We start from the raw sequence: 26840 nt of genomic DNA, 5'->3' as shown, positions 1-26840 counted from the left end.
TATGAAAAGTACATCAATACAAAATAATAAATTGCATCGATATAGGAAATCTTCCTTTTCAGTGACTGAAAGAGCAAAATACCCCAATAAATTATTATTGGGATAACATGTTCATCAACGTTAATTGAACAATTCAAGAGCAATGTGATGTTACGGTATAGAAAGTTGTGCATGTGTGGCATGGTGGCCAAGTGGAAAGGCGTTGGTCTCGTAAACCAAAGATCATGGGTTCAATCCCCATCCGTGCCTTTAGTACAGAACCTGTTTGGTTCTGTACTTTGGTGATCAAGTTGCTTTGAGTGGTGCAAACACTCTACTCCCAATAACCAGAAACATTAAACATGACTGTGGTGCAACAACATCACTATTGTTGGCGCTTTACTCAGTGTGAATATCAGTTTCCTTTACTCACAGGTTTAGATATTTAACAGAATATAACTCACGTTGTGAAGAGTCAAAGTGGACGATCCAAACAGGATATCTGACAACAGGAGACATTCACAAATGCATATTTACACCGATGATTCATATTAATGTTAATAATGACAAATTAAATAATTGGTTGAAACAATAAAGGGAAAGGAGAGTCTTCTAGTACGACAATCATTTTTGCAATTGTTCATCCAAACACTTTTTTCTCTGTTTCCAACAAACCCACAAAAAAAAAAAAAAAACCCACAAACACACTCATCTAAAAGAAATTCATTGGATTAAAGTTTTAATGCGCCTGCAACATGTTTATTAAAATTGTCTAATGTCTGCGACGGCATCTTCTCCCACGTCAGCGGACACCGGAGGCCTTGTGGGGTCTCCTGCGTCTGCGAACGGGGCGAGTAGACCTCGCATGTTTGCGTCAATACCTGCGTTGTGGCATTGTCCGAAACAGCGGTACCTGCTCCGTCTCATGGGTTCTATTTCACCTGACAACATCAGTGATGTCACTGATGTTGTCACTATTGGTGATGCTATACCTTGTTTATAGCATAATATCTGAACTGTGATGTCATTGTGAAGTCACCCTGCAATGTGATATCAACTGAAAGCTCATAACCGAAGCAGAGCAGTCATTTTGTTGTGACCATGTAACCAAGAATGGATGCAACCCTTTCTCCACGGCGACTTTGGTAGAATAAGAAAAATCTTCTCTGTTAATTTAATCTTCTGTTTAATCTTCTGATCAGAAGCAAAGCAGTGTATAAACACACATCCATGCAGAGTGTGGTCATTAACAGATTAAAGTTTTCCATCACATTTTAAGTCAATATTATCATTTCAGAATAAACTTTGTCCAAACTAAATTCAAACCTAAATAAAGAGGAGGATTCTCACTCTTGGTCTCAGACTCTCAGGGCTCCACTGTCAGAAAAGATGTTATACCTCCTTCAGCACACTGATATGACAAATTCAGCTGATGTTTCATCAGAAAGAGTCTTTCTACAATAAAAACCTCCAGGAAGTATCGGATCAGTATTTAAACTCAACTTAACATCATGGAAGCAGTAAAGCAGAGGGAATAGGAATGAATGGCACATAACAAGAGAGGAGATGCTTCAAATGAAGTGAAAGGTTTTCAAAGAAGGTCAAGATTCATTCATTACTGAATCATTAAATACTACACATGAATCAGAATCAGAATACTTTATTGATCCCTAAGAACATTTGTCATAGTCAACACAATACCCGTCATAATCACAAACAGAGAGCAACAGAATTATCATAAATCCAGTAACTCCAAAAACATTAATAACCTCCGGCCTCTTCAAAAATATCAACATCCATTCAACTCTATTGTCAAAAATCCACCAGTCTCAATCAGTATGGCACTTTTAAATGTACGCTCTCTGTCAAACAAGTCTTTTATTATTAATGATTTAATTTTAGATAATAAACTTGACTGTTTATTTTTAACTGAAACATGGCTGGGCTCGGATGCACCAGTTGTTCTCACTGAGGCCTCCCCACCAAATTTTAATTTCTCTTTTTCTATTAGAAGTGGTAAGAGAGGTGGTGGGACTGCATCTTTAGCCAACAACACACTCACCTCCAAACAAATTTTATTTGATCATTTTACCACTTTTGAATTCCATGCTATTGTTTTCAGCAGCCCTCCAGTTTTATCTGTCACAATTTACAGACCACCTAAAGACAGTGCTGCTTTTATCAAGGAATTCTCAGAATTTTTAACAAACATACATTCAAAATATAATATGATAATTTTAACCGGTGATTTTAACCTGCACATAGATAATCCTTCTGACCCTGCAACAAAAGAATTCTTAAACATTCTTCACTGTTTGGATTTTACCCAGCACGTCACGCAGCCGACTCACAACAGAGGACACACTCTGGACCTGGTCATCACCCATGGGCTGTCCACCAGCGTGTCCTCTGTTGTTGACTTGGCTGTCTCTGACCACTACTGTGTGTTTTTAACATCACCGGTTTTATTCAGCAGAAGACCTCAGTGTGAACTGTGAGGAGGCGCTATCTAACCTCTGAAGTGGCTGCAAATTTTACCAGGGTTTTAGTCAAATGCCCCCCTGTGATTTTACCTGCACCCTGCGATTTGATTTTTAATCATTTCAACAGCAAACTGAAGAAAAGCCTTGACTCCGTTGCTCCACTCACCACCAAAAAGATTAACGTAAAATATGCATCACCCTGGAGAAACGAAGAAGTCAAAAAACTGAAAAGAAATTGCAGGGCAGCAGAAAGGAGGTGGAGGAAAAATAAAAATACTATCAACCATCAAATATTTTGCGAGCAACTTAAAATGTACAATAATACATTAAGGAACTCAAGAAATTCATACTTTGCCAAAATAATCAGTAATAACAAAAATAATCCCAAGGTCCTCTTTTCCACCATAGATCATTTATTTAACCCTGATTTTAAAAGCTCCAAAAGAACCCCCACAGACTCGCTCTGTGAGCAGTTTGCAGACCACTTCAGGGGAAAAGTCAGCGCCATCAGACCTGATATTTTATCTAATCGCGATATGATTGTAAACACATCTGAGGGCTCGATTGTACCTGAGGAGACACTGGACAGCTTTGTCCTGGTTAATGCTGAGAACCTTCAGAAAGTTTTCTCCACAGTGAGACCCACCACATGTCTTTTAGATCCAATCCCTTCTTCACTCTTTAAAACACTTTATGGATTTTTTGAGGCTGAGCTTTTATACATGATGAATTGCTCTCTTCAGTTGGGTGTCTTCCCTGCTGCCTTTAAAACGGCGGTGGTGAGGCCCCTTCTGAAGAAGAGCAATTTGGATTGTAATGATTTTAATAACTACAGACCTGTATCCAACTTACCATTTTTAAGTAAAATCTTAGAAAAACTTGTTTTTACTCAGATTACTGATTTTCTCAATGATAGACAGATCCTGGAGATATTCCAGTCTGGATTTAGGGTGAACTACAGCACAGAGACGGCTCTCCTAAAGGTTTTAAATGATCTTAGATGTAACTGGGACGCCCAAAAGCTCTCAGTCCTGGTGCTACTGGATCTAAGCACAGCCTTTGATACAGTAGACCACGCTATTCTTTTAAACAGACTGAAACACATGGTGGGCCTCTCTGGTGCTGTACATAACTGGTTCACTTCCTATCTCTCTGACAGAACTTTTATGGTGAGTATGGATACATGCTCCTCTAAGATCCATAAAATGACATGTGGTGTGCCTCAAGGGTCGGTTCTAGGCCCTGTACTTTTTAATTTGTATATGCTCCCTCTCGGCAGTGTCATCAGGAGGCATGGAGTGAACTTCCACAGTTACGCTGATGACACGCAGCTGTACATCTCCGTGTCTCCTGATGACACCAGACCAATGGATGCCCTTTTTAACTGTATCTTAGATATACGATCTTGGATGGCAGAAAACTTTTTACAGCTTAACCAGGACAAAACTGAAGTTTTAATTGTCAGTCCCGAGGCTCAGAGAGAGAAACTCTTGTCTAAATTAGAGGCATTTTCACTATGTCCTTCGCTACAAGTGAAAAACCTGGGTGTTATTTTTGACTCTGAGCTTGGTTTTATCCCACATGTTAAACATGTAACCAAAATTGGATTTTATCATCTAAAAAATATAGCCAGAGTCCGCCCTATTCTCTCTCGGGCCAACACGGAGATGCTGATGCATGCTTTTATTACCAGTCGCATTGATTACTGTAATGCCCTGCTCTCTGGTCTTCCTAAGAAGAATATTTCAACTTTACAACTTTTGCAAAACTCGGCAGCTCGTGTGCTGACGAAGACCAGAGGGCGGGCCCACATTACACCGGTTTTAGAATCGCTGCATTGGCTCCCCGTGTGTTTCAGGATCGATTTTAAAGTTCTTTTATTGGTTTTTAAATGTCTTAATGGTCTTGGGCCTTCTTATGTCTCAGATCTGCTTTTACCATACGAACCCTCGCGGACCCTGAGGTCCTCTGGTGCTGGCCTTTTGATTGTCCCTAAAGTCAGGACACATACTCACGGAGAGGCAGCTTTTCAGTGGTACGGTCCTCGTCTGTGGAACAGCCTGCCGGAGGAGCTCAGGGCCGCAGAGAACGTGCATGTTTTTAAGAACAGGCTCAAGACCCACCTTTTTAATTTAGCTTTTACTTAGCGTTTATTTATTTTATGCTTATTTATTCTATCCTGTTATTCTATTATTAATTTAGACTTTACCTAATATTTATTGATTTTATTATTATTCATTTTTTAATCTTCTTACTCTATTTATATTTATATTGTATCCTGTTCTTATTTATTTTATCATTTTACCCTGTATATATCCTATTGTGTCATATCTCCAGTGTTTCCTCAGAGGGCGCTCTCTGCACCGGGGCTGTGATCGACCGTGGCTGCTGGGGCTCTGGGGGTCCTCTCAGCCTGGTTGGGGGGCTCCTTGGCCTCCCTCCTGCTGTGTGCCCAGCCTGGAGGCTGCGGTCTGTGACCGGCTCCCGGTGCAGACGGCTCTCTGTTATAGTGTTTCCTCACTTGGCTCATGCGAGCCCAGCCCAATTTTTACTCTTTAAGTGTGCGCGTGTGTGTATGTGTGTGTGTGTGGGGGGGGATATGTGTGTATTCACATCATTTATGTTAATGAGAGTGTGGGGAGTGAGTTGGAGGGTGGGGTGGGCTGCTTTTAACTATGTAAAGCACTTTGTGCTACATTTTTTTTGTATGAAAAGTGCTTTATAAATAAAGATTGATTGATTGATTGATGCAGCCAAGTTACTTACACTGGAAACAACATCAGCAAGAAGAGATATAAGGCTGTGTATAACTGTAAAATAAAATTACTATGATTTATGTGCAATAAAATAATATAAATCACACACCAAAGTACACACAGGACGTTTTATTAGTAACTTACAATGCAGACACATGCACTGCCAAGGACATTTAAAAAATAATGCAATGACATTTCATCATGTTTCATTTAAACAAGTTAAGAATCAAGCAGTGAATTGAGAAAACATTTGTTCTGTTTATAACAATTACAAAATGTATGACTGAACACAGATGATGCACTTTACTGCACATAGAAAATAAACCTAACTGTAGAAAAACATACCCTTTTCTTTTGACAAACACTTGATGATACAAATGTGTTTGCAGTGACTGACTCGCCTGAGCCACAGGTTAAAAGGTTAAAGGATGTTTATCGTCTCACACAGCATGCTCTTTGGAAACTTTTTCAGCGCAGCAGTTTGAGAAAATATCATAAGCTGTCTGGATATCACCGGTGAGTGTGTGAGTCAGCGGTGATATCCAGTTCTCTACCATCTCCAGATATCTGTTGGTGTGCTCCAGACATTTTCATTCAGGTAAGTTCTAAATAAGTTCATATTACTCTTTATAGCCTGTTAGTTTTATTTGCGATGCGCTCTGAGGTCATAGCAAATTAGAACAAACATGCTAATGAGTGATTTTGTAGATATACGTTCTGTTTATGGAGTTGCTAATTGTTTTTCATTATTGCAGGCAAACCAGCCTGTGAAATGGATGAAACACATCGTGACTGGGCTCCAACACTACACATGGGGCACTCCGAAATCCCTGCTTCAAACTACATGCTACATACCACCCCGCCAATCAGATTACTTCTTCCATGTGAGGGTGAAGAGCTGACCCTTCTGGATAAGATGGTGAAGGTTTGCTGCCGTTTTGGTGAACATGTTCCCCAGTGTGGTAGTAAAACCAGGGAAAAATGCTCTCGTTAAATACTCTTAAAGGTCTTGTGCTGTATATGTAGTGATACGTTTTCAAAAGAGACAGTAAATGACAGAATGCTAGTAGCAGATGATATTATTTAAATGCTGTCATGATTTTATGTGAACATTTTGTCATTTGTAAACTATAAACAACATGGATTCTACATTGTAACTGATGTGATGTTCTACAAAGTGCTTTTGATAATAAAAAAAAAAGGCAAACATTAGTTTCTTTATTCAACTTTTTGAACAGTGGTACTTAGTAAGTACATATTCAGTAAATGCAAATTATTTACATGCCCCCCTAAATACAACATTATGGGTTATTCAGAACAGAACTCTGCTTGGAGAAATATTTTCCCATCAGTTGATCCAACTCCTCCACAGTAGCAGGTGGAATTTTTCTGTTTTGAGGACGGCTTCTTGTACCTGTCACTACGGATGGTCTGCTTATGTTTTGATTGAGAGCCTTTTTTTGGGCAGCTGAAGAGAAGAAGTCTATCTTATGGCCAACCTCTGGCTGTATCTTGGTCATATCACCCAGCAAAACCCAGTATGCAGGTTCATCCGTAACACTCCTTGTGCCACGGATCAACACTGTTGCTTCTACATTATACAGAAGAGCAGCGACACGGCTGCAGGTCTCCACGACTCCGGCCATACAGGTGCAGTTCAACCTTCCCTGTGATGCTCACTATGACCCACGCCCACAATGCTGGTTCATTCAGTCTTTGAGAGTGCAGTACCTGAAACACACAAAGTTAATTTAAGACAACAACTTTAATGAGCCAAGACCGACACAAATGTATTTGATCTACTTTCAAATCCATTTATCATAAATGTAACAAATAAAGTGTTTAGAAAGTTGCCACATACATGTAATTTTTTAAATCTTTTTATGTATCCATCTATAGAACGCTGCATGTTATATTCTAAATCTGCCTGTTTTGTTTTTGTCTTGTTTTTTTTTAACCTGCCAGCAAAAAACGAATCTAAAGTATGTAATGCAAGGATGTAATCACTTTCAAGAGGGAGCATAAAGTTTGACTTTAAGTGACAATTATGAATCACAGATTCTGCAGGTCATTAATCAATGTAAAAAACTAAAACAATGTATTTTTAGTGACACAGCACACAAATATGGAAGCAAGATGTGTAATTAGGATTTATTTAAAATAAATATGAATTAATTAGTGCAATATCTTTAACCATAGAGAGAATGACAAAATCCTTCAGGACATTGTCACATCAATGCACTGAACTCACTATGTTATCCATCTAACAGAGCCTCAACATGTTCTCACTGTAATTTCCCCTCACGAATGAATTTATGCTCTAGAGGTGGGAATCACCATACATCCCACAATACGATATTATCACAATACTTAACGCACGATACGATATTATTGCAATTTTTAAAAATATTTTGTGATATTCAGATTCTGTACATAAAGGTAAACGTTATCAATATTCATTTTATCTAATATCAAAGTCTCACACTCAGTCTTTCTCTCATTTAAGTTTTATTGTTGACAAACTGAACGGTTTGTATTACAGTCTAGTCCAACTTAACTGAATGCAACCATCTGGTACAATTATAGCTATTCTGAACTATGCAATATGAAAACCATGCAGCCCCTTCAGCAACTGAAGAAAGAAAATATAATTTTACATTAAATAAAAAAGTTTTAAACTTAATTAAAATAAAACATGTCTTAAATTAAAATAAGTAAACTGTCGTGTTTATTGCTGCCAAAAACAAGTTAAACACATTTGGACAGTGAAGGAGTGTCAGGATTCTTGCTCAGAAAAAGGATCAACATGCTCTGAAGTCAGAGCACAAAAACCTTTTTTGTAACAAAATATCGATTTCTGCTGTCCCTGTATCGATACATTATTAGCAAACAAAATATCACGATACTACACAGTATCGATTTTTTCCCCCATCCCTATTATGCTCGCACTAATCTGAATGTTTGGAGGGAAATCAAACGCATTTTACTCGCTGTACTCAAGCTGACTTACCTTTGTTTGAATGACGGCGTACTCACAACGTGGTCTAAAAATAGCCAAATTTTGTACCCAACCATTGGTGAATTGCATGTGCGCCTACAGAGATTTATAAACTGGTGCGCCGTGTATGCGCTGACTCCACAGACAAGGTACGAGAATATATCAGGCTCAGTCAATACCGGTTGTTCTTCAGGGTTTCTACTCCACTGCCGTATTTCATACGGGTCCACATTTCCAAAGCAGGCTATTTTTTGCAAGTACCGTCTCTTTGCATCTGGATGCAATCTGGCTCTATAAAGTCCTTTTTCTTTTGAGCTGCTTTTAAGTATGGTTCGTAGCGGTCTTCTTTCCAACACAGTGTGTTTGTTTTGATTCGTGGCCTGCTAAAATGGTGCCACTCTCCCACAATGCATTGCGGTGTGACAACTCCAAAGCCCTATGGCAACCATTGAGCGTAATGCTTCCCAGTCATTCATAATCCGAGCTCCGCGTTCGTGACATAATTGAAGGAATCCCTGCTCACACCGCTGACTCACACACTCACCGGTGATATCCAGACAGCTTATGATATTTTCTCAAACTGCTGCGCTGAAAAAGTTTCCAAAGAGCATGCTGTGTGAGACGATAAACATCCTTTAACCTTTTAACCTGTGGCTTCCACATATTTGTGAAACAGAAAATGATGACATCGCTCAAATAATCAGAACATGGAACAGTTGTCCAATAGTCAAGTTTCTTTTCTGCACTAGTGTACACATGGATTAGTGTGTGCATACTCATACCTGTACACACAGACACATTTCCTGTACTGTGCACAGGTCATGCTAGTCTTACAATCATCATAGCACCACCACCCTCACCCTCCAAGCCTGGTTTCTTCCTGTTAAAGGGAGTTTTTCCTTGTGCTTGCTCAAAGAGCACCATATGATTATCGTTGGGTTGGGTTTTTTTTAATTATTACTATAGGATCTTTGCCTTACAGCATAAAGCAGCTTGAGGTGATTGTTACTGTGACTTGCTGCTATAATATACATTGTTTGTTTACATTGTACAGTGTGCCAACTTTTTGTAATCAAGGGAGCTTGCAAAGAAAAGCGTCTGGACTTTTTTAAGTCGCTTGAAGACGTTTCACCTCTCATCCGAGAAGCTTCTTCAGTTCTAAGGTCAAATGGTGGAGAGTCCCAGATTTAAACCTAGTGGGAGTATCCCCTCACAGAGGGACATAGTTATTGCACTTATTGAGCTATAATACACAAACAACTAAAGCTTTAAAATAAGTGTCAGTGAGCTGAAAAAACAATATTGATACCCAAAATGTAGCAAAGCAGAATCTAGTATAACATGGAAACACAGACTTTAAGTACTTGAGTAAATGTTCCCACTACTATCTACACTCACTTCCGAAGATATTTAGAATAGTGAGAGAACTGAGCTCCTCCGCTTCATGTGAGATTCACTTTCTGCTGTTTTTTTTGTTTGTTTTTTTAATTCAATTTTATTTATATAGCGCCAAATCACAACAGCAGTTGCCTCAAGGCGCCTGCTTCATTGCATTAATGTCTGGAAATACCAGGAAACCAAACGTCTGCATCTGGAGACTTGATTCAAAAGGCAATAAAAACCAAAACAAATGTTAAAAAAAAAAAAAAAAAAAAAAAAAAAATGAATAAAGGAAAAATTACAATTTCACAAATGTCAAACATTTTTTAATTAAAATTCCTTTTTTTTTTCCCTATTAAAAAGTTGTAAAAATGAGTCCAAGGCCTTGATGCCGTAGCATCTAGCTTTGTTATTTTTTGTGTCATACAGTCTGTGTATTTATTTACTTATATTTTCTGAACGGCGCACAAACTTTTTCTTTAAATTAATATAAAAACAACAACAAAGTCAGACATTCAGCAGCAAATCTAACCTTGTTACATGAGAAGAAAAATCATAAACAGAAAATAAAAGTCTGTATTCTTGTTACTACAGCCGTAAAACGTGAGGCCAAACTGTCACCAGGAGTGTACTGAAACATAAAATATTTTTATTTCATGATTAAAAACATTTCCAGTACATCCGCATTGCAGGATCTCATCACACTGGGAAGCGTTGTTTGTTTTTTGGAAGCAGCCATCATTCTTCCGTTTCACCTGAAACAATGTCCCGGTTAAAAAATAAAGCTTTAACACCAATTTCCCTTTACAGTAAGTAGTGTTTGTCAGAGCTGGTGTGTTATTTTGCTGCGATACACATCTCTTATTTTTGTTTCTCTTTCCTCAAACAGAAATTTTTACCTCATTAAGAAAAACCCAGCACACATTTAAAAAGCTCTCAGGACACAGGGCCTTCCAGCAGGAAGAGAGAACGACAGACAGAGATACTTTTCCTGAATCTTAGCACCTTATGTAAGTTGGAAGTAACCTTGTTTGTTTCTTTTCCCCTCAGGCGGCTTGTAAAAGGTGACAAACAGCATTTAGCAGACAGCAGATCACCGGGTCTCTGAATGGCTTCAGACCTTTCAACCTCTTCACGACTCCAAAGTAGCTTTAAGACCATTTGTGCTTTTGCCTGCGTGTTGCTCCCCCACCCAACCCCCTTTCTCTTTTAAAAAAAAAAAAAAAAAAAAAAAAAAAAAAACAAAAACCAGCCCCACTTTACTCAAGAACAGACGACTCAAAACTCAATTCGTTCACATTGATCGCTCCTCACCGTGACGAGTAAAGGGAATAGCAAACACACTTAAAGATTCATTTTTCTGAAATGAATAAACTGAATACGTCTGTGATGATTTTCTTTTCTCTCCATCTTTTCAAAACAATTAAAAACACCATAAGCCTGTATAAAACGTTACTTTTTTATCAAGTCTGTGTTTTAAATTCACAATCAATGATCGAGAGCAGGAAATGTCTGGAGCAGCAGAGCCAAGCCTCTGTGGTTTCTTCGCCGTCCACGCGATCGTGGTAGTCGCAGATGACTCAAGAGTTTGTTTTATTCTGCTAGAGAAGCTTCTTGTGGGAGGTACAACACAGGGACTTCTTTTTTTTCCTTTCTTTCTTTTTGTGTGTCCACAAGATGACATGAGCACGATAAAACAAACCATTATGTGCCAATACCTGAGTCTATTATTCAGTCTTTTCTCTGTCCGTTTGCATTTCATGTGGTATTCTCATCCTTTTCCGTCTCCGAGCATCACTCCTCCCCTCAGGTGTGTCCGGTCCTATGTTACTGTGGTGGAGTTCTGCCCTCGGATAGCGCACCAGGCCATGAAAACGTCTCTGTGGAGAAAAGAGGATGATGAAAACATTAGGTTCACGCAGGTCTGAGTAAGATGCACTTGTAATCCAATTTTAGGGGTTTGAAGACAGAGATCCATACTGGTCACATTCCAATAATTTGTTTCGAAGCTTGTCTCTATACTTTTCTGTCAAAACTACACAATGCAAACCAAAAGTTTATTTCAAGAGCTTGTTGTGAGAACACACTAAATAAATAAATAAATAAATAAATAAATAAATAAATGGTTGGTATACCTGTGATCAGAACTAGAAAATGTTACATTGTATCATCATCTCTTCTAAAAAAAACAAAACAAAACAGATTATAAGAGGCTTTTGGACGAACAAGCAATTAGTTTTTCAACTATTGAGAGGACATAAAGGGCCCCCCCATTGCCCCCTGTAGATCCACCCCTGCCTCTGATACCAGCCTTCATCGGGTATTTAAAGAAACACAATGGAAACACCCAGGCAATTGTTTCAGTCTCTGACAAAATTATTTTTTTTAATTTCTTTCTTTTTAAACTGTAACTTTAATCAAAGAGCACCATGAAGTTCTTTGATTTTAAAACTAAATATGTTCTCAGAGCTGAAAACTGAACATTTTTGTATCTGAAATATTTGAGGGTGGGGCATCTTTATGTCATACAGTGCCATGTTGGTCTTTCAAACAGGAATCTCGGTCAAATGTTTAAATTTCTGTGTTTTGGTGAATTTTTATGCACGAGTTGAGCGGACGATCAAGATTTTATTTTCATGTTTTTTTAAACCAACTTTGACATCTGGTGATCCGATACAGTCTAAGTGTTTCTCTCGTCTCTTATTTAGCTTTGTTGAATTTTCATGTAATCAGCCCGTGGTGGGGCGTGGTCTGCAGCACGGCTGCGAGGGAGGTGGATGCATCTGAGAGCCACCTACAATCGCACCTCGCCGACTTAAAAGACAATGAGCTAGAGTCCTGTGAATCCTGTGGTTGTTGTTGTGGATGTGTAGGTGCAGCTAAAAAGCTGTGACTGAGTGCTGTAGAAGAAAACTAATAAAAGAGTGCTGAAAAGCGTTGAAACGTGGTCGGGTCTGTGGTGGGTTTGTTACACAGCCATTATAAATGTCAAATATATTATACTGATATATTGCTAATTTTAGCCATCACTTACACACCAGTAAGACTCTAATCTAGAGGAAGTAAAACTGAAGGTTTCAGTAGGTGAACCTGTGGATTATTAACCGTCTTTTCCAACCGATCTCAGAGTCACTATGCTTTGACTCTGTGTTTCTTTGTTAAACAGCATCTTTACCGCCACCTAAAGTACTTCACAAACCTCTGGAAGTGAAGCAGAGCACGCTGTGGAAACATTTAAAGTACTGACGCACACTCCAGGAGTCGAGTTTAGGTCTGTCTGTACGCACCTGCAGTGTGTGGCGACACACTCGTTGCTACAGTACTCTTTGTCCCAGTCTTTGCTCTCCACGGCGGGGTTTGTGCAGCCGGCGCGCACGCAAATGTTCGGGCTGGCGGTGGGAGTCACACTCGGGCCGGGAGCAACATTAACCTCCACCTCCATCTGAGAGGGCGGACAAAAAGAAATACCGAAATTTATGTGAATGTGTATTCATCCAAACACTTAACAGTAAATGTTCGACATGTTCGAAGTTCAGCGGCTCACCCCTTCCTCGCCTTCAGCCACTTCCTCTCCTCCCGTCACCTCACCCGTGTGTCCAACCTCCACCGCCAGAGCAGAGGTGGTGGCAGACACTGTCGTGGGGGTTTCCCCCGTTGACGTCACAATGATCGAGGCGCTTGAATCTGACTGGCGTGCTGAAGGCACTACCTTAAGCGGCGGCGGAGCAGTGGTGGCTGCCGCCGCCCCTCCTCCTCCTCCACCACGCGGTTTGGCCTGGAGAGGCGGGGGCGCCTGGGCGTGCACCATTTGCTGCAGCCGGGGTGGAGGAGGGGTGCTCTGCATCTGCTGCAGCGGCGGAGGCTGGCGGGGCGAGGAGGCGGTCGTCACCGTAGCTGACATGCCGCCGGAGGGTAGCGGTGTCTGCTTGATGATGATTTTGGTGACGGGGGCAGTGTTGAGGGCAGTGCTCGCTGGTGGAGGCTGCGGTTTGATGGCCCCGGTGCGGGACCGGGTGGTGACCTGAGGCAGGTCCAGGATGATGTTGGAGGTACAGATGTTGGTGATGGTGTTCTCCTCTGGGTTGTAGTGCTGCGACCTAGTTGGCCGGGTGGGCGGGGTGGGGGCGGGGATGGGGATGGGCGTAGGCATGGCTGTGACCACAGGAGCTGGGGCTGGAGGTGGGGGTGATGGTGTGGTTTCCATGACCTCAATAGGTGCCTGAAGAGAGGAAGAAGAAGAGAAACGTTTAGGTGGATATTTGTGTTGCTCTGGTGTGTCCGCACCAGGACAGCAGAATGTATCCCAAACTTTACGATGCAGAACATCAGAACTACCAGATTTACAGCTGGAGTTCCAAAGCATCAGGATAGAAACTGTTTCTCGATGAGACGAGACATTTTTAAAACTGTAAGAAAACCATTCTCATGGTAGGCAAAGCTCTTTGATAAATCATCAGAAAAAAACCAGAAAAACAACAAACCCAAAACATCCAGTGTGTACTCAGTGCTCAAGGTTTACATGATTTAAATCATAGAACTTCAACTTCAGCTCTCGTGGTGAGAGCAGCTCCCTCTCTCCTCCAACTGTGGGATGTGAGTGCCTGCTGTAATGAGGACACCTTATGTTCACTGAGGTATACTGCAATGAGCTCGGAGATGCAGTTCTTAAACTCCTCCATCAGCATTAATTCACGTATCGACGCCAGGTCAGTAGCTTTGCTGGACACACACCACCGATCAAAAAGCACACTTTTCTTCCTTGCAAAATCTCGGTAGGATTGACCCTGTCCCCTTTTTAATCCCCGGAAACGCTGCCTATAAGCTTCTGGGACTAGCTCATAAGCTAGCAGGATGGCATTTTTCAGCTTGTCATAATTCAGACTGTCCTGAGCTGACAATGAGGAACAAACGTCCTGAGCCTTACCTACCAGCTTACATCGTAGCAAAATAGCCCACGAATCCCGTGGCCAGTGCAAGGCTGTGGCTATATGCTCGAAGGACTCAAAATAACTGTCAACCTCAGTGTCGCGAAACACTGGAATCAGACGAATGTTTTTCCCCACATCAAATGGTGCCTCTGCCTGCAGAATAGAGGCAGTCGGAGGAAGGGGAGCCTGCTGGAGTTCCAACTGCCACAACTTAACAGCTGTCTCCGCCTCCACCTTTTTCAATTCAACCGCCCTGGCTCTGGCAAGCTCTGCGTCTAAACGCTTAAGCTCCAACTCCTTCTTTAGCTGGAACTCCCTCTCACGATCCTCCCTTTCCAACTGAAGACGAGCCAGGCGGACACGTAGCTTGGCATCGTGCTTTAAACCTACAGATGACTCTATGGAGAGTGGTTCAAAGTGAGGCAGTGTCATTGGCTTGTCCTCAGGCAGCCCCTGAACAACAGGCGTAGACACTGATGTAGCTACACCTTGACCTGGCACCTGCAGAACAGGCTGAGACGTTACACCATGCTCAGGTAGACTGGCAGACACTGGCAGGGCCACTATCCCTTTCTCCACCAAGCCAAACACAAGAGCAGCCTTCAGCTCAGCCTTACGCAGAGCTGTGGAGACACAAATGCCATAAAATGATGCCACCTCATGCAGATCCCTCTTCCTACAGGCGTCCAGCTGGACAAGCGAAGGATTTTCCTTGAACACGGCAATATCAAAGGTAGCCATTAAAACTAAAACAAAAACTACCTGAGGCTAATAATAACAACAAAGAAGAACCACCTCCAATACACAAATCAAAAACAGGTGGGAAATATATGTGGCCACAGGGTTAACCAATAAATAAAATTAACACCGACCCTCTCCTCAGACCTGCCTACTAAAATCTTAGCCTGCTTAGCTTCTGGAGTGTACCAGGCTCGAGGCAACTTTAAAGGCTAAGCATCAAGTGCACAAAGCACAGACAAGCCTACCCCCGACAGGGAACTAAGCCCCACCCAGGATTACTCCGAAATTAAAAAAGGCAAAATAAAAAAATGAGTGCCTGAAGGAGGAGCTTACGCTCAGCTAGACACTCCCCTTTGCTAACTGGAGAGAGAGCGCAGCAGATACAATACAACTAAACAAGCCACCGGCAAACAACTCACTAACACTCAATTGCTGTTCCTTCCATTCAGATCCCGGACGAGCCCCCACATTGTTACGTTCCCCCCGAAAGGGTCTAGGCATGCGAGTGAGGGGACCAGTAACAAATGAGTCCAGAACAGAATGAAAGGAAAACAGACAGGTGTTTTTAGTAAATAAAATAGTCTTTATTATAGATAATCTTAACATAAAGAGCCAGCAACGCCGTTTTACCAATAACACTTGGAAAAAGGAAAAAAGGTTGCAACGACAAAGAACACGAGCCAGGTGCAATATATCAGCCACCTTTCATGTTCAGGCAGACACACACTGCAGTAACATGGCAGCAGCTGGCTCTTCACTTCCTTTCTGGGGCAGTGAACATGGTACATAATATCTGTAGAAAAGTTGGACTGAAGGTCAGAGCTATGCAGACTGATCATTGAATCACCGCAGTCACTCCCCACTGCCACCACACCTGAGCACAGAGCACATCTTCTTATATACAGAAACTCTTCATGGTTTAAGTTTCTCATCATGTTGCATTACGTGTAACCATTTCCTTTTAATAAAATCCAGATATGAGTTATTGAACCACATGTCCTCATAACAACTGCATAATGAGTGAAAGATGTTACAACTCATCCACATGGACACAGCTGAAAGTTACAGTATTAATCTGAACTGGTCTGGTGTTGGTGCCTTTGAGATTTTTCTTATCTAAAATATTTTAGGTGTATGTGCAGAACACTGAGAGGTCTGCTTCTTGTCAATTATTAGTAGAAATGCATGCCTGTGCACAGCACCTGCACAGTTTATGAATGCAGCTGCATCAGCACTCATCTAGTCCAGTCTCTGCAAACTTTATTCATCTGTGGTGCCACATTAAAGTCATGGGTGCTGATACTGAGTAAGCAATAGTAAATTCATCCTGTCATCCCTAACCCCTCACTGATATACACCGAGGTGTAGAAAACCGTCGTCAAATGTCGTCTTTATGAGGGAACGATTAAAGAGTTAAACCCTGTGTGATCAGGACATCATGCTAGCATACCTGTGGTTTGTCTGCTTCAAACTATCAAGGTTTGACTCACCTGAGAAATGAGACTGGCTCTGTACTCTGCCAGCGCTTTCAAGTAATCCTTCTTTGCTGCTTCGTTTTTCCTCTTGTAAACCTAAAAATGATAAATATTAAATGACTACACAAGCACACTTACAATCTTAAAAACCTTGAAGGAACCAAAGAAACCCTCTTACTTGTTTCTGCTCCTCCCCCAGACTGTCCCACATGGACGCCACGATCTTGGAGACCTCTCCGAAAGTCGCGTTGGGGTTTTGTCCCTTAATAGCTGCCTGTGTGTCCCTGAAGAACAGAGCGTAGGCCGACACAGGTTTCTGGGGCTCGTTGGGATCCTTCTTCTTCTTCCCCTTCTTCCCCCCTCCTGCTCCTCCTTTCCTTCCCGTAGCAGAGGAGACGCTGGAGGTCGGCGCAGACAGCGGGGATTCAGACGGGGAGGGATCGAGGGAGATGACTCCAGGGGAGACGGCCAGAGAGACCGGAGATTCGACTAGGACGCTCTGATGGAGGATGAGGAGGCAAAAGGGCACGTTGGAGTAAATAAATGAGATGCATTTTCAAACAGATGAGTGCCAGACGCTGGTTATATTTAAGACTCACCCTTCTGAAGTCGTCCATGTCATCATCCTGGAGCGAGCTGGTGGGCGAGGCTGTGGCCGACAGCGGGTTTTCGGGCGACTGCGGCCGCTGAAGTATGTTCCCGCCGCCCAAGCCGAGCCCCAGTTGAGCGCTGAGCTCTGATTGGTCTATAGTGGTGAGCTGATTGGACCCCAGTAAACCCTGGCCCATGTCACCTAGAGGGACGTCGATGGTTACCGGGGACGAGCTGCTGAACTGAGAGCCAATGGGATGACCGAGATCCTGGGATAGGGAGGAGGAGAAAAGGGGCGTTACTTAAAGAGGAGACTGAAGGTGGGTAAAGGTTAAAATGTCACGTATTCCTTACCATTCCCAGTGACGACCCTAACAAAGTATTCCCTCCTGACTGGGTCATGACTCCAAGAGTCAGGTGCTCCAGTCCCTGAGAGGCCGCACTAACAAAAGTGGACGCGAACGAGGGGTCGTCACCTTCAACGACGGCGTTCCCAGGTACCACCACGCTGTCCGAGGGTCCAGTTTCTGACAGCTCCCCGAAATGGGACACGACATCTGACACGGAGAGGGCAGAGTCCGGGTCCAGAGAGATGGGAGGGATCTCGAATTCCTCATCGCCAAGGCTGGGAGTGTGGAACGTCTGGTGAGCACGGGGAAGACAGAGGAGAGGAAGAAGAAGTAGTAGTTAGGATCTAACATCACTCCGACACTTGGTGAATAAACTCTCATATGTTGTGAAGATCACACTAAACCAACTCCAAACTTTTATCACTTCTAAGCCTCCCCGAGCCCCCACCCCTACCAAAGTTTTCTCTGACACTGATTTCATACTGTGTTTTCCATTTACAAGTTCTGACGATGATGGATTGTTCAGGCCTGGGAACAGGAAGCTCTTTGACAAGAACTTTCTAATAGCTGGAGTGGAAAACCAACAGAGGCAGCTGATCTTTGTTCAGTTAACCTATCAGAGGGAGTAAAGCTCAGTTCTATCAGGGTTTTTCCCTTTAATAAACAAAAAACTCACAGCTTTAGCATAGAAACTGTTAAAGCAGATTTAAAACCGGCTAAAACCAGGTGCTTGTTGAGATGTTTTACCTGATGATGCCATAGTCAGCTAAGCAGCTGCTTGCACATTTACATAATGACTGTTCCACAAAGTGCAGCCTGCTTCAGCTTTTAGGTTCCCGTCTATCCTGACGGGAGAGCAGCAGCGAAAAGATGTCAACGTAAACTCTGACTGGCCTCAAACTAAACGTCCATATTCATCATGTGTCTGCAGCTGCATCACTGAAAGCCCCCATCGTTTGACTCACACGCTAGATGAGTCAGTTTTGCAGCTTTTTAAATAGTGTCTCATGACTCAGTCTCAATAAAAAGCCTGTTTTCTACAGGACAGAATTATAAAAAAGGTGCCTGGATTTGAGGCGGTGGGGTGTGACACTTTAAAGCCTTTTTATAAACAGTTCACATCCCACAGGCTCAGGTGGACAGCAGGTTGAAATGACATGAACGTGGTTTAAATGAATCCAGCCTGTCTCCAGGAGAGTGGAACCAGAAAGGGTGCAGTGCCCACTCTGAGTCTGGGACAAGTTGTTGATCCAAGTGGAGAAAGTTTCAGGGTCTTCTTCATGAGCAGGAGAATGGAGCGGTGCACAGGCGATTCACCAGTCCATCTATGCTCCCACCCTCACCTGTGACCACGAGCTCTGGGACATGAATGAAGTTTCTGAGATGCAGGGGGGGGAAACAAGCTTCCTCCAAAGGCACCTCAAAATGCCCCGTAACATTCTGGAGAGATTACATGTCTCAGCTGGCCTGGTGTCTAAGCACTGAGCCCCAGAGCTGGAGGAGATAGGCAGGAGAGGGAGGTCTGGGTTTCTGTGCAGCAGAAGATGGATTGTTTAAGTAAATGCTAGAAAACTGCTGCTACTTAACGTGGCAAGATTGTAAACTGCTATCAAGTTGAGCTTCATTTGTGCTCTGTCGTAAAGGCTCAAGTTAAATTTACTTGCTTACGGTATCAAAACCTCCTCACAGAGAGCATCACTGTCACCTTAAGCTTACTGTCACAGAGGTGCTGTATTAATCATTGTAATCATCGTGAAAACCAGAGAACAGAGAAGGATATGGAAAGGATGCCTTTCTTCCTGCTCTATAAAAATATACCATCTCAAAATGAACAACTCAAACATGCACACAACACAACACAGCCTGTTCCCCTACAGCACAGCAGATTTCAACATAAGCCATCTATTATTTAAAGCAGCAGCACTACAACCCAGCTCAGTGTATTCATCAGCAGAAATATCTTATTTTAATCGTTTTTAAATAGAGTGTTCGACGGCTTCTTGTGTCATTTTTCTCAGTATTAACTTTAGTTCCTCCTCCTTTTTATTTTGGGTAGTATAAAACTTTCTCAGGCAGCCTGTCTGATGGAACAATGATGACTCTCTAAAGTTAGATGTACATTTCTCTACACTCAATCTTTGTCCCAATAATATATCTGATGAATGGCAGTAAAGGGTAGAGTTATTTCTGATTATTTATGCCCTGTTACAGTTTCTCTGATGCTGCCTGATTTTGCACCTGGTTTGGCTGCTGAACGGCTCTTTGGCATCTTTGCATTATGGCACTCTCCTACAGCTTTCCATTGAGGCTCTTCAGAGCTTTTTTTAAGACCACTCCTGCAACGCACATGTCAAGCCTCACCTTTTAGTACCGGCTCAGCTTTTTGGGAAAGCCAATAATAGTGAGTTGTTTTTGTTTTGTTTTTTAAAAAAAAAAAAAAGGGATCTATCTTCAAAGACAAAAAACCAACTGGTGTGAAGTTGAGCCAGACCATCAAGTGCAAAGAGGACTTTAGCTCCGTGCTGGATCAAACCCTCCCTGTAAACTTGTCCAGCCCCAGCTTGCGCTACAAATAACTCTCACAGCTAAGTGCCCGTTTTCTCAAAAATAAACAGACTATAAACGTCTGGAAAACTCACAGGGTCACTTACAGTCGCTTATCAATGTTCTCCAGATGTTTTCTTAACAGTCTCTTTGAAACATCTGGATAAGAGATTTTACAGTGTGCCCTGTGGAAAAATTCTAACTGATGGCAAAGTGTGCAGTCTTTGAGAATGTTTGAAAATTTTCTTGAATTATTGGATATTAAATCTCTTCAGGTCTCCACACATTTTTCAAACTTAAATATATACATATATAATTAGCAAAAATACCCAAAACATTTGATTAAACTGATGCAAAATCAATGACAAGGGTTTCCAAAAGACCTTTTACCATGTGGAACAGCAGCTCTGCTTCTCTACTGTACAGTGCAGCTTCTGCTGATAAACAGTCTTACAAATGCTGGATGCTCACATTAAATGCAGCTACCAAATGACCTTTGAATATGTGCAAGTATCCAAAAAAAGGACTAAATATTTATACTCCTGGATCTTTATGACATCAAAAAAAAGGGGATGGCCCTAATATATAGTCATCTACTACGCTCAAGCCCCACCCACCTACCGTTCAAACCTCACATTTGCAGGAGGCAGCCAATCAGAAAGAAGCTGGCTTAAAGGTGGGAGGAACTGAAACAGCTCGTTTCAAAGGGCAGTAGAAGATAAACAAGGATTATTTTTGAACCGTTAATCATCAGAGTCCAAAAGTAAGACTTGGTCTTTTACAATCTTTCTAGGTGACCTATCGCCAAAATAAAAAACAGGAAGGTAAACTGTGCAGCAGGTGGTGAGATAAGAAAGAGCTTTTCAGTGACTTTTACAGTGGTCGGTTTTTCTTTTACATGCCTTTATAATGTCATTAAAGCCTATCACTTAAAATATTATGCACTGGCAGTTTAATACCATATTTAAAAAAAAAAAAAAATTGGTTTCTACTAAAGAAAAATCAAGTCTTCAGCAGATACATTTTTAGACAGTATTTTTTGGGGGGGAGCAGAGTTTAATTTAAATCAGCTTAAACCCAGTTCTGTCAATAAAATGGCCAAAAATAACAGAACAGAGGCCAAATTTCACTTAACTAAAGCAACAAAGACTGTTTGCCTCAACTACATATGGACCAAATATGCATATGTCCACAGATGCCCTATCTGAGCCAGGAAAAAGCCTGTGTATCTATAAAATATATGAAGAATTGACACAAAATTTTATCTATGCATTCCTTATTTTTGTCCTCTTTAGCACTCTTAGAGACTTCTAATGCCTTTAACTCTGGCAGGATCTGCTGAGAGGTGGGACCTCTGCAGAAACAGACCGATGCTCGTGTCTCAAGTATAAAGGCTTACCTCTGAAGAGGAGAGGAAGGGGTGGCCGGAACCAGGAATCGTCAGGTAGTTGTCGCTGCCTCCAGGGAACTGAAACGCAGGGGAAGAGAGAATAACAGTAAGGGAGGAGGGGCGACACCATCATCACAGCAACACAAAGAGCTACCTAAACGCACCGCCAACAGGGGCACACCATAAAACACACATTTACCAGCAAATCTAGCTTAAACTGAGAGTCACAGAGGAGGCTGCCTCTTTACACCTGGTTAGTAAAGAAGACATAGTTTGAATATATTGAAAAATCTGCAATTGACACTCTGAGATGCATTTGACTTTAGTAAGAGTAAATATGTTTGTGCAGGTAAAAACAGGACTTCCTGTGGTGCCAGAGGCAAATCCAAAATGCGGTTTTTAAATGACGACTTCATTTATTAAGAGAAAGAGGTTATTCAAACCTATCTGCCCTGTGGGGAAGTAACTGCCCCCTAAGCCTAATAACTGTTTGTGCCACTCCTAGCAGCAACAACTGCAACAAGTCTTTCACGTCACTGGAGGAGTTTTGGCCCCCTCTTCTTACCAGAATTGTTTTGATTCAGTCGCATTGGTGAGTTTTTGAGCATGAACAGTCTGTCTAAGGTCAGGCCAAAATGTCTCAATCTGGTTCAAGTCCGGACTTTGAACAGACCACTTCAAAACCTTCATTCTGGTTTTTGGCCTTGCTGGTGTGTTTTTGATCGTTGTCCTGCTGCACAAACTGAGCGCTCTTGAGCTTCCGGACATGAACTGATGGTCGGACGTTCTCCTTTATGGTTAGTCGTCCAAGTCCTGAAGAGGTAAAGCAACCGGAGACCATCACACTATCACCACCATGTGTGATGTTCTTTTTAATGCTGTGTTAGTTTTTTGTAGATGTAATGGGACCTAAACCTTCCAAATTCAGCTTCTATCTCGTCAGTCCACAGAATATTTGCATAAATTCTTGGGGATCACCAAGATGTTATTTGGTAAATATAAGACGAGATTTTGTGTTCTTCTTGGTCCGTGGTGGTTTGCTCCTTGACCTCTCCTCCCATGGATGCTATTTTCATCCAGTCTCTTTCTTACTGTTGAATCACTGACTCTGGCCTTAATAGAGGCAAGTGAGTTGTTGACGTGCTCTTCGAGTAGTTTTGGTAGGTCGGACACTCCCGGACAGGTTCACCACTGATCCAAGGTTTCTTCGTTTGTGGATAATGGCTCTCACCATGGTTCAGACAGTCCCAACGCTTTAGAAATGGCAGGGTAACAGTTTTCCAGATTGATAGATGTCAATGACTTTGTTTCTCATTTGCTTCTTTAGATCGTGGCATGTGTTGCTTTCTGAGATCTTTTAGCCTCCTTTACTTTGTCAGACAGCTTCTACTGAAGTGGTGTCTTCATTCATCAGGCCTGGCAGTAATCAGGGCTGGGTGTGGTTACTGAAACTGAACTCTGCCTTCTAAAAAAAAATGTGATTAATCACTGTTAATTCATGATTTGACAAAGAGGGCAATTACCTTTGTACACAAGGTCAAACAGGTAGGCACGAAAAACAAATAAACCATCACTGGAGATCAGAGGGTTAAACAGAAGATATGGTTTCAAACAGCCTTATTTCAACACATGAGAGGAGCATACACTCACATGTTGGCTCCTTAAGTCCAACATGCGTCTTTATCGATTTGTTTTAAGGATGATTTTTAGTCGCACAGATAGGTTAAAGGTTTCTAACCTAAGCTGAAACTATAACTCTCTCTAAAACGGAAATACTCCATTACTCAAGGGTCCAGTACTCGAATAAGCATGCACGGAGCGGCTGTTCAGTCACCTTGTTGTCGGAGTCGAACCCATTGAAAGACTGCGGATCCAGGAACTCCGGATCCCCGTCGTGCTGCCCGGTACCGTCCGTTAAATCCGAGTAAAAATTCAGATCCATCCTTTCAGCTGGGCCTCATGTGTGAGCTGTGAGGCCCCCCTTCTTCGCTGCGATACGACGTCAGGCTATTAACCGGATCTCCTTTCCCCTGATTTTTCCGCCCCTTGTCAGCGTGCGATTGACGGATAGGCTGGTTACCGACCAGCTCCGCCGTTAGCCCGGGTTCTCCTTTAAAAACCCGCCGACAGTGACAGCCGTGGCTGGCAGCCAGCTAAACTGAGCATGTGTGTGTGCGCGTGCCAAAAATAGCCCGGCCCGTGAGCTGGCCGGCTCTCTGACGAGGTAACGTGGCCGTTTAACCGTCTTTCTCGCTGACTTTGTCCTATCACGGTTTAGCGTTAGCTGGCTTTGACGCAAGCCTGCAGAGGCGCTCACATTTCAGCCCCCCTCCGCCAGACAGCCCGGTGCTCGTTTGTCTGTCTACCTGCCTGTTACTCCTCCGACGTCTCAGTGACCGTTTAAACGGCAAACCGACCGCGGTCGTGTCAAGGTGTCTGACAGCCAAGGGAAACACACAGAGTCCCCGATTTTTAAGCTTCGCTTTGGCTCGGGCCAGGATCCTCAATGGATCCCGAGAAACAGATCGTGGGTTGGATAAACAGGCAGCGGTCAAGCTACACTGGTGCAAAGCCGGATGTAGGGCGAAGCGGATTTCAAAATAATCGTGGACAAATAAAATCATTACTGGAGCTTCATGTCCTCTTTTACAACATCCATGGATCGTCTCTGTGGTCTTCCTCTTTTTCCTCCTCCCTGGCAACATCTTTTATCCAATATATCAATCACCCTCAACATGTCCTGTCTCCAAACTGCTCAACCTCTTCTGTTACAAATCACCTGTCACACTTGTCTCCACCCTGCTTGCACTCTTCTTTACCTCTCTTTGCACTGTCCGTTGCTTTGTAAGTTTGCCCCCAGGTAGCAAAAACTCCTGCACTTCACCCCTTCACTACCTCTAGTCTTTGCAAATGACTTTTCCCACACATGTATTCTGCCTCGCACCTACGGATTTGCGTTCACCTTCTCAACAGATCATACAGCCGCCTGCTCCTCCACCTGCTCCCTACTCTCACCATAGATCACGTTGTCTGGGACAGACTACCACCTCCTGCCTGACCTCATCTGTCAGCCTGTCCATCACCCTTGCAAGTATCAAGAGACTTGCACCTTAATAATGTCTCACTGTCCTCAAACACATTCTGCACTGCCCTCACATACTTCTCTACCACTCCTGACTTCCTAATGCAGTACAGGCACTGGAATTCGACTGGCTTGTTCCAGGTTTTTGATTTACCTCCCCTTATAAATCTAAAACCCTATACATAAAAACATTTCTATGGCAAACAGTAACTACATCTTATTTTGAAATGTCAACTATAAAGAAATGAAGCATGGCTGAAAACGTTTACACAGTACTACTGTACTACTAACTATACAGTGCTCCGTGCATCACGTTTACCTTCATTTTAAAGTATGCTTTTTTTGCTTATGGTATCTAAGACAAGGATGTCAAACTAGTTTGACATCATGGGCCACATAAAGCCAATACTGATCTTAAGTGGGCAGCAAGAACAGCAAGATGTTTAACTTCACATTTAATCCCTGGCATATCTAAATATAAGAAAAACAAGTGCAAGTGCAAGAATATGTTATAGTTTTTCTATGTGATAAATGTGCACAATAACAGAACAACTTCTGGTAGCTAATTGCCCAAACTGTCTAGTATTTTTAATGACGTTCTTTTTTCCTAAAACAGAATATTTCTACAGCAGATATTGAAAAAAAACACTTTTATGTCATTTAATTGTTTATCTCTTGGGTAATTATTTGGTGTAGCATGAATATCAATAGGAAAAGCTAGAAAACTTGAGAGAATATCACTGAAAGTTTCAAATCTATTCACTCCTTCAAATTCTCCACAGCATTCCAGTGGCCTGGACTGGAGTCTTTGTCGGGCTGATTATGGTTCCCGGCCCTTATGTTTAATACACCTGATATAACATGTCTAGATTCTAGAGAATTAATATTATGGTGCAGTAATGTCTCCTTTATTTTGAAAGGTTTAAAGGGAAGCTGGCTGCTACTGCTGTTCGGCATCAATTAACCCGGTTAGCACTCATATGTTATCTAAATTAAGTCCTTTAACAGAAAGTTTCCTGTCTGACATGGACTAACACCCCACATTAGACTGGTTCTTACTGGATGGGGATGTTAGACTGTTTGTTGGCGTTTAACAGCCACCTTCAGCTGATTTAACTGCTCTGTCCTGTGGCTCCTTCCTGGATACACGAGCGGCATATTTTTTGTTGTTTAAACCGATTAAAGTTCACTAACATTGAGACTGCCTCAGGTCCGCCTGCTCGGACAGACAGCTGGGTTAAAACGAGGCTGAACATGTTAGCAGAAGTTAACGTGAAGTCCGTGAACAGAGGAACAATGATCAGTGAGGTCAGCGCGTACAGCAGGCCGCCAATGATGTCTGACAGCCAGACTGCGCGTGCTATATTTTGTCATCTTGTGTGCGTGCGCAGCAGTTTATTTTGTTAACACCAGCCACTCTTACCTCCATGCTCACCCCGAAACCTGTTTAACTGTGTTTGTTTGTTTGTTTTTAATCCCACTTTTGCCAGGGAACTTCACCCAGAAGTGATTTCCTCAAATATCACAACATGGCACCGGCTTCCGGATTGTACGTGCAGAATCACGTGACCTCAGCAAGCACAAGTTGGAAGCTTGGCTTTCAAAATAAGACGTAGAAATTTATAGCATTGATAACAGAAAAGCAATTAAAAAGGAAGTTCTAAAAAGGAGCTATGTTTTTTATTCGTTTAAAAAACGAAATTGGGTCACGGAAAACTAGTTTATAAGGCAAAAACAGTGTTTGTATCATTTTAATGAGCTTGAAAGTCAATATTTGTCTTTATTCTTCAGTACAACCTGAACTCTTAGACGAGGTTTCTTGGATTGGATCAAAGACACATTTAAAACCTGCAGGAGACCGGCCCTTGAGGCCTGGAGTTCAACACCTGTGCTGAGTTCTTCTGTACATTTTGAACCACAAATTTTACATTTGGATTCATCACTCCATAAATCCTGTTGTCACTGAATTTAAGTTCAGTTCTAGTGTAATTTGGAATAGCTCAGCCTTTTCCCCATTTCCTTTCCTAATAATGGCCTCTTGACAACTTAATGAAGCTTCAGTTAACGGTACATGCATCAGCTGAAGGTTCAGATGCATCTGTCAGGTCTTTGTTGGAGTGTTTTAGGGCATTTTTATTCACTT

The 26840-nt window shown here is 42.2% G+C and overlaps 1 protein-coding gene and 1 non-coding gene across 3 annotated transcripts; one reads left to right on the top strand and one right to left on the bottom strand.

Moving 5' to 3' along the window:
* The first annotated feature begins 177 nt into the window (after positions 1 to 177).
* trnat-cgu lies at positions 178 to 249 on the top strand. Its single transcript has one exon. It is a non-coding gene; the product is annotated as a tRNA-Thr (tRNA).
* Positions 250 to 9914: 9665 nt separating this feature from the next.
* Positions 9915 to 26262, bottom strand: tox4b (TOX high mobility group box family member 4 b). 2 transcript variants are annotated; one of them, XM_040038259.1, is made up of 9 exons: positions 26121 to 26262; positions 21625 to 21693; positions 17686 to 17973; positions 17340 to 17600; positions 16919 to 17239; positions 16756 to 16836; positions 13141 to 13815; positions 12884 to 13038; positions 9915 to 11476 (listed from the first exon to the last, which is right to left on the bottom strand). In XM_040038259.1, exons 1-9 carry the CDS (start codon positions 26124 to 26126, stop codon positions 11419 to 11421), a joined length of 1914 nt encoding a protein of 637 aa, XP_039894193.1. In that variant the 5' UTR covers positions 26127 to 26262; the 3' UTR covers positions 9915 to 11418. The 2 variants fall into 2 exon arrangements, with proteins under 2 accessions (XP_039894193.1, XP_039894192.1); XM_040038258.1 differs by lacking the exon at positions 26121 to 26262 and adding an exon at positions 23450 to 26114.
* Positions 26263 to 26840: the final 578 nt, after the last annotated feature.

This window comes from Simochromis diagramma, unplaced genomic scaffold, assembly GCF_900408965.1.
Source record: "Simochromis diagramma unplaced genomic scaffold, fSimDia1.1 OVJJ01000413.1, whole genome shotgun sequence".
Taxonomy (NCBI): domain Eukaryota; kingdom Metazoa; phylum Chordata; class Actinopteri; order Cichliformes; family Cichlidae; genus Simochromis; species Simochromis diagramma.
The sequence above is the reverse complement of the archived record's forward strand: the minus strand, read 5'-3'. Positions and strand labels throughout refer to the sequence as shown.

Excerpts from the sequence above, each read along its gene's own strand:
- tox4b (XM_040038258.1), bottom strand. The coding sequence starts at position 23,557 with ATGGATCTGAATTTTTACTCGGATTTAACGGACGGTACCGGGCAGCAC. Across the intron at positions 21,694-23,449 it reads GGTTCGACTCCGACAACAAG|TTCCCTGGAGGCAGCGACAA; the intron begins GTGACTGAACAG and ends CCTGCGTTTCAG. Across the intron at positions 17,601-17,685 it reads TAGGGTCGTCACTGGGAATG|GATCTCGGTCATCCCATTGG; the intron begins GTAAGGAATACG and ends TCCCTATCCCAG.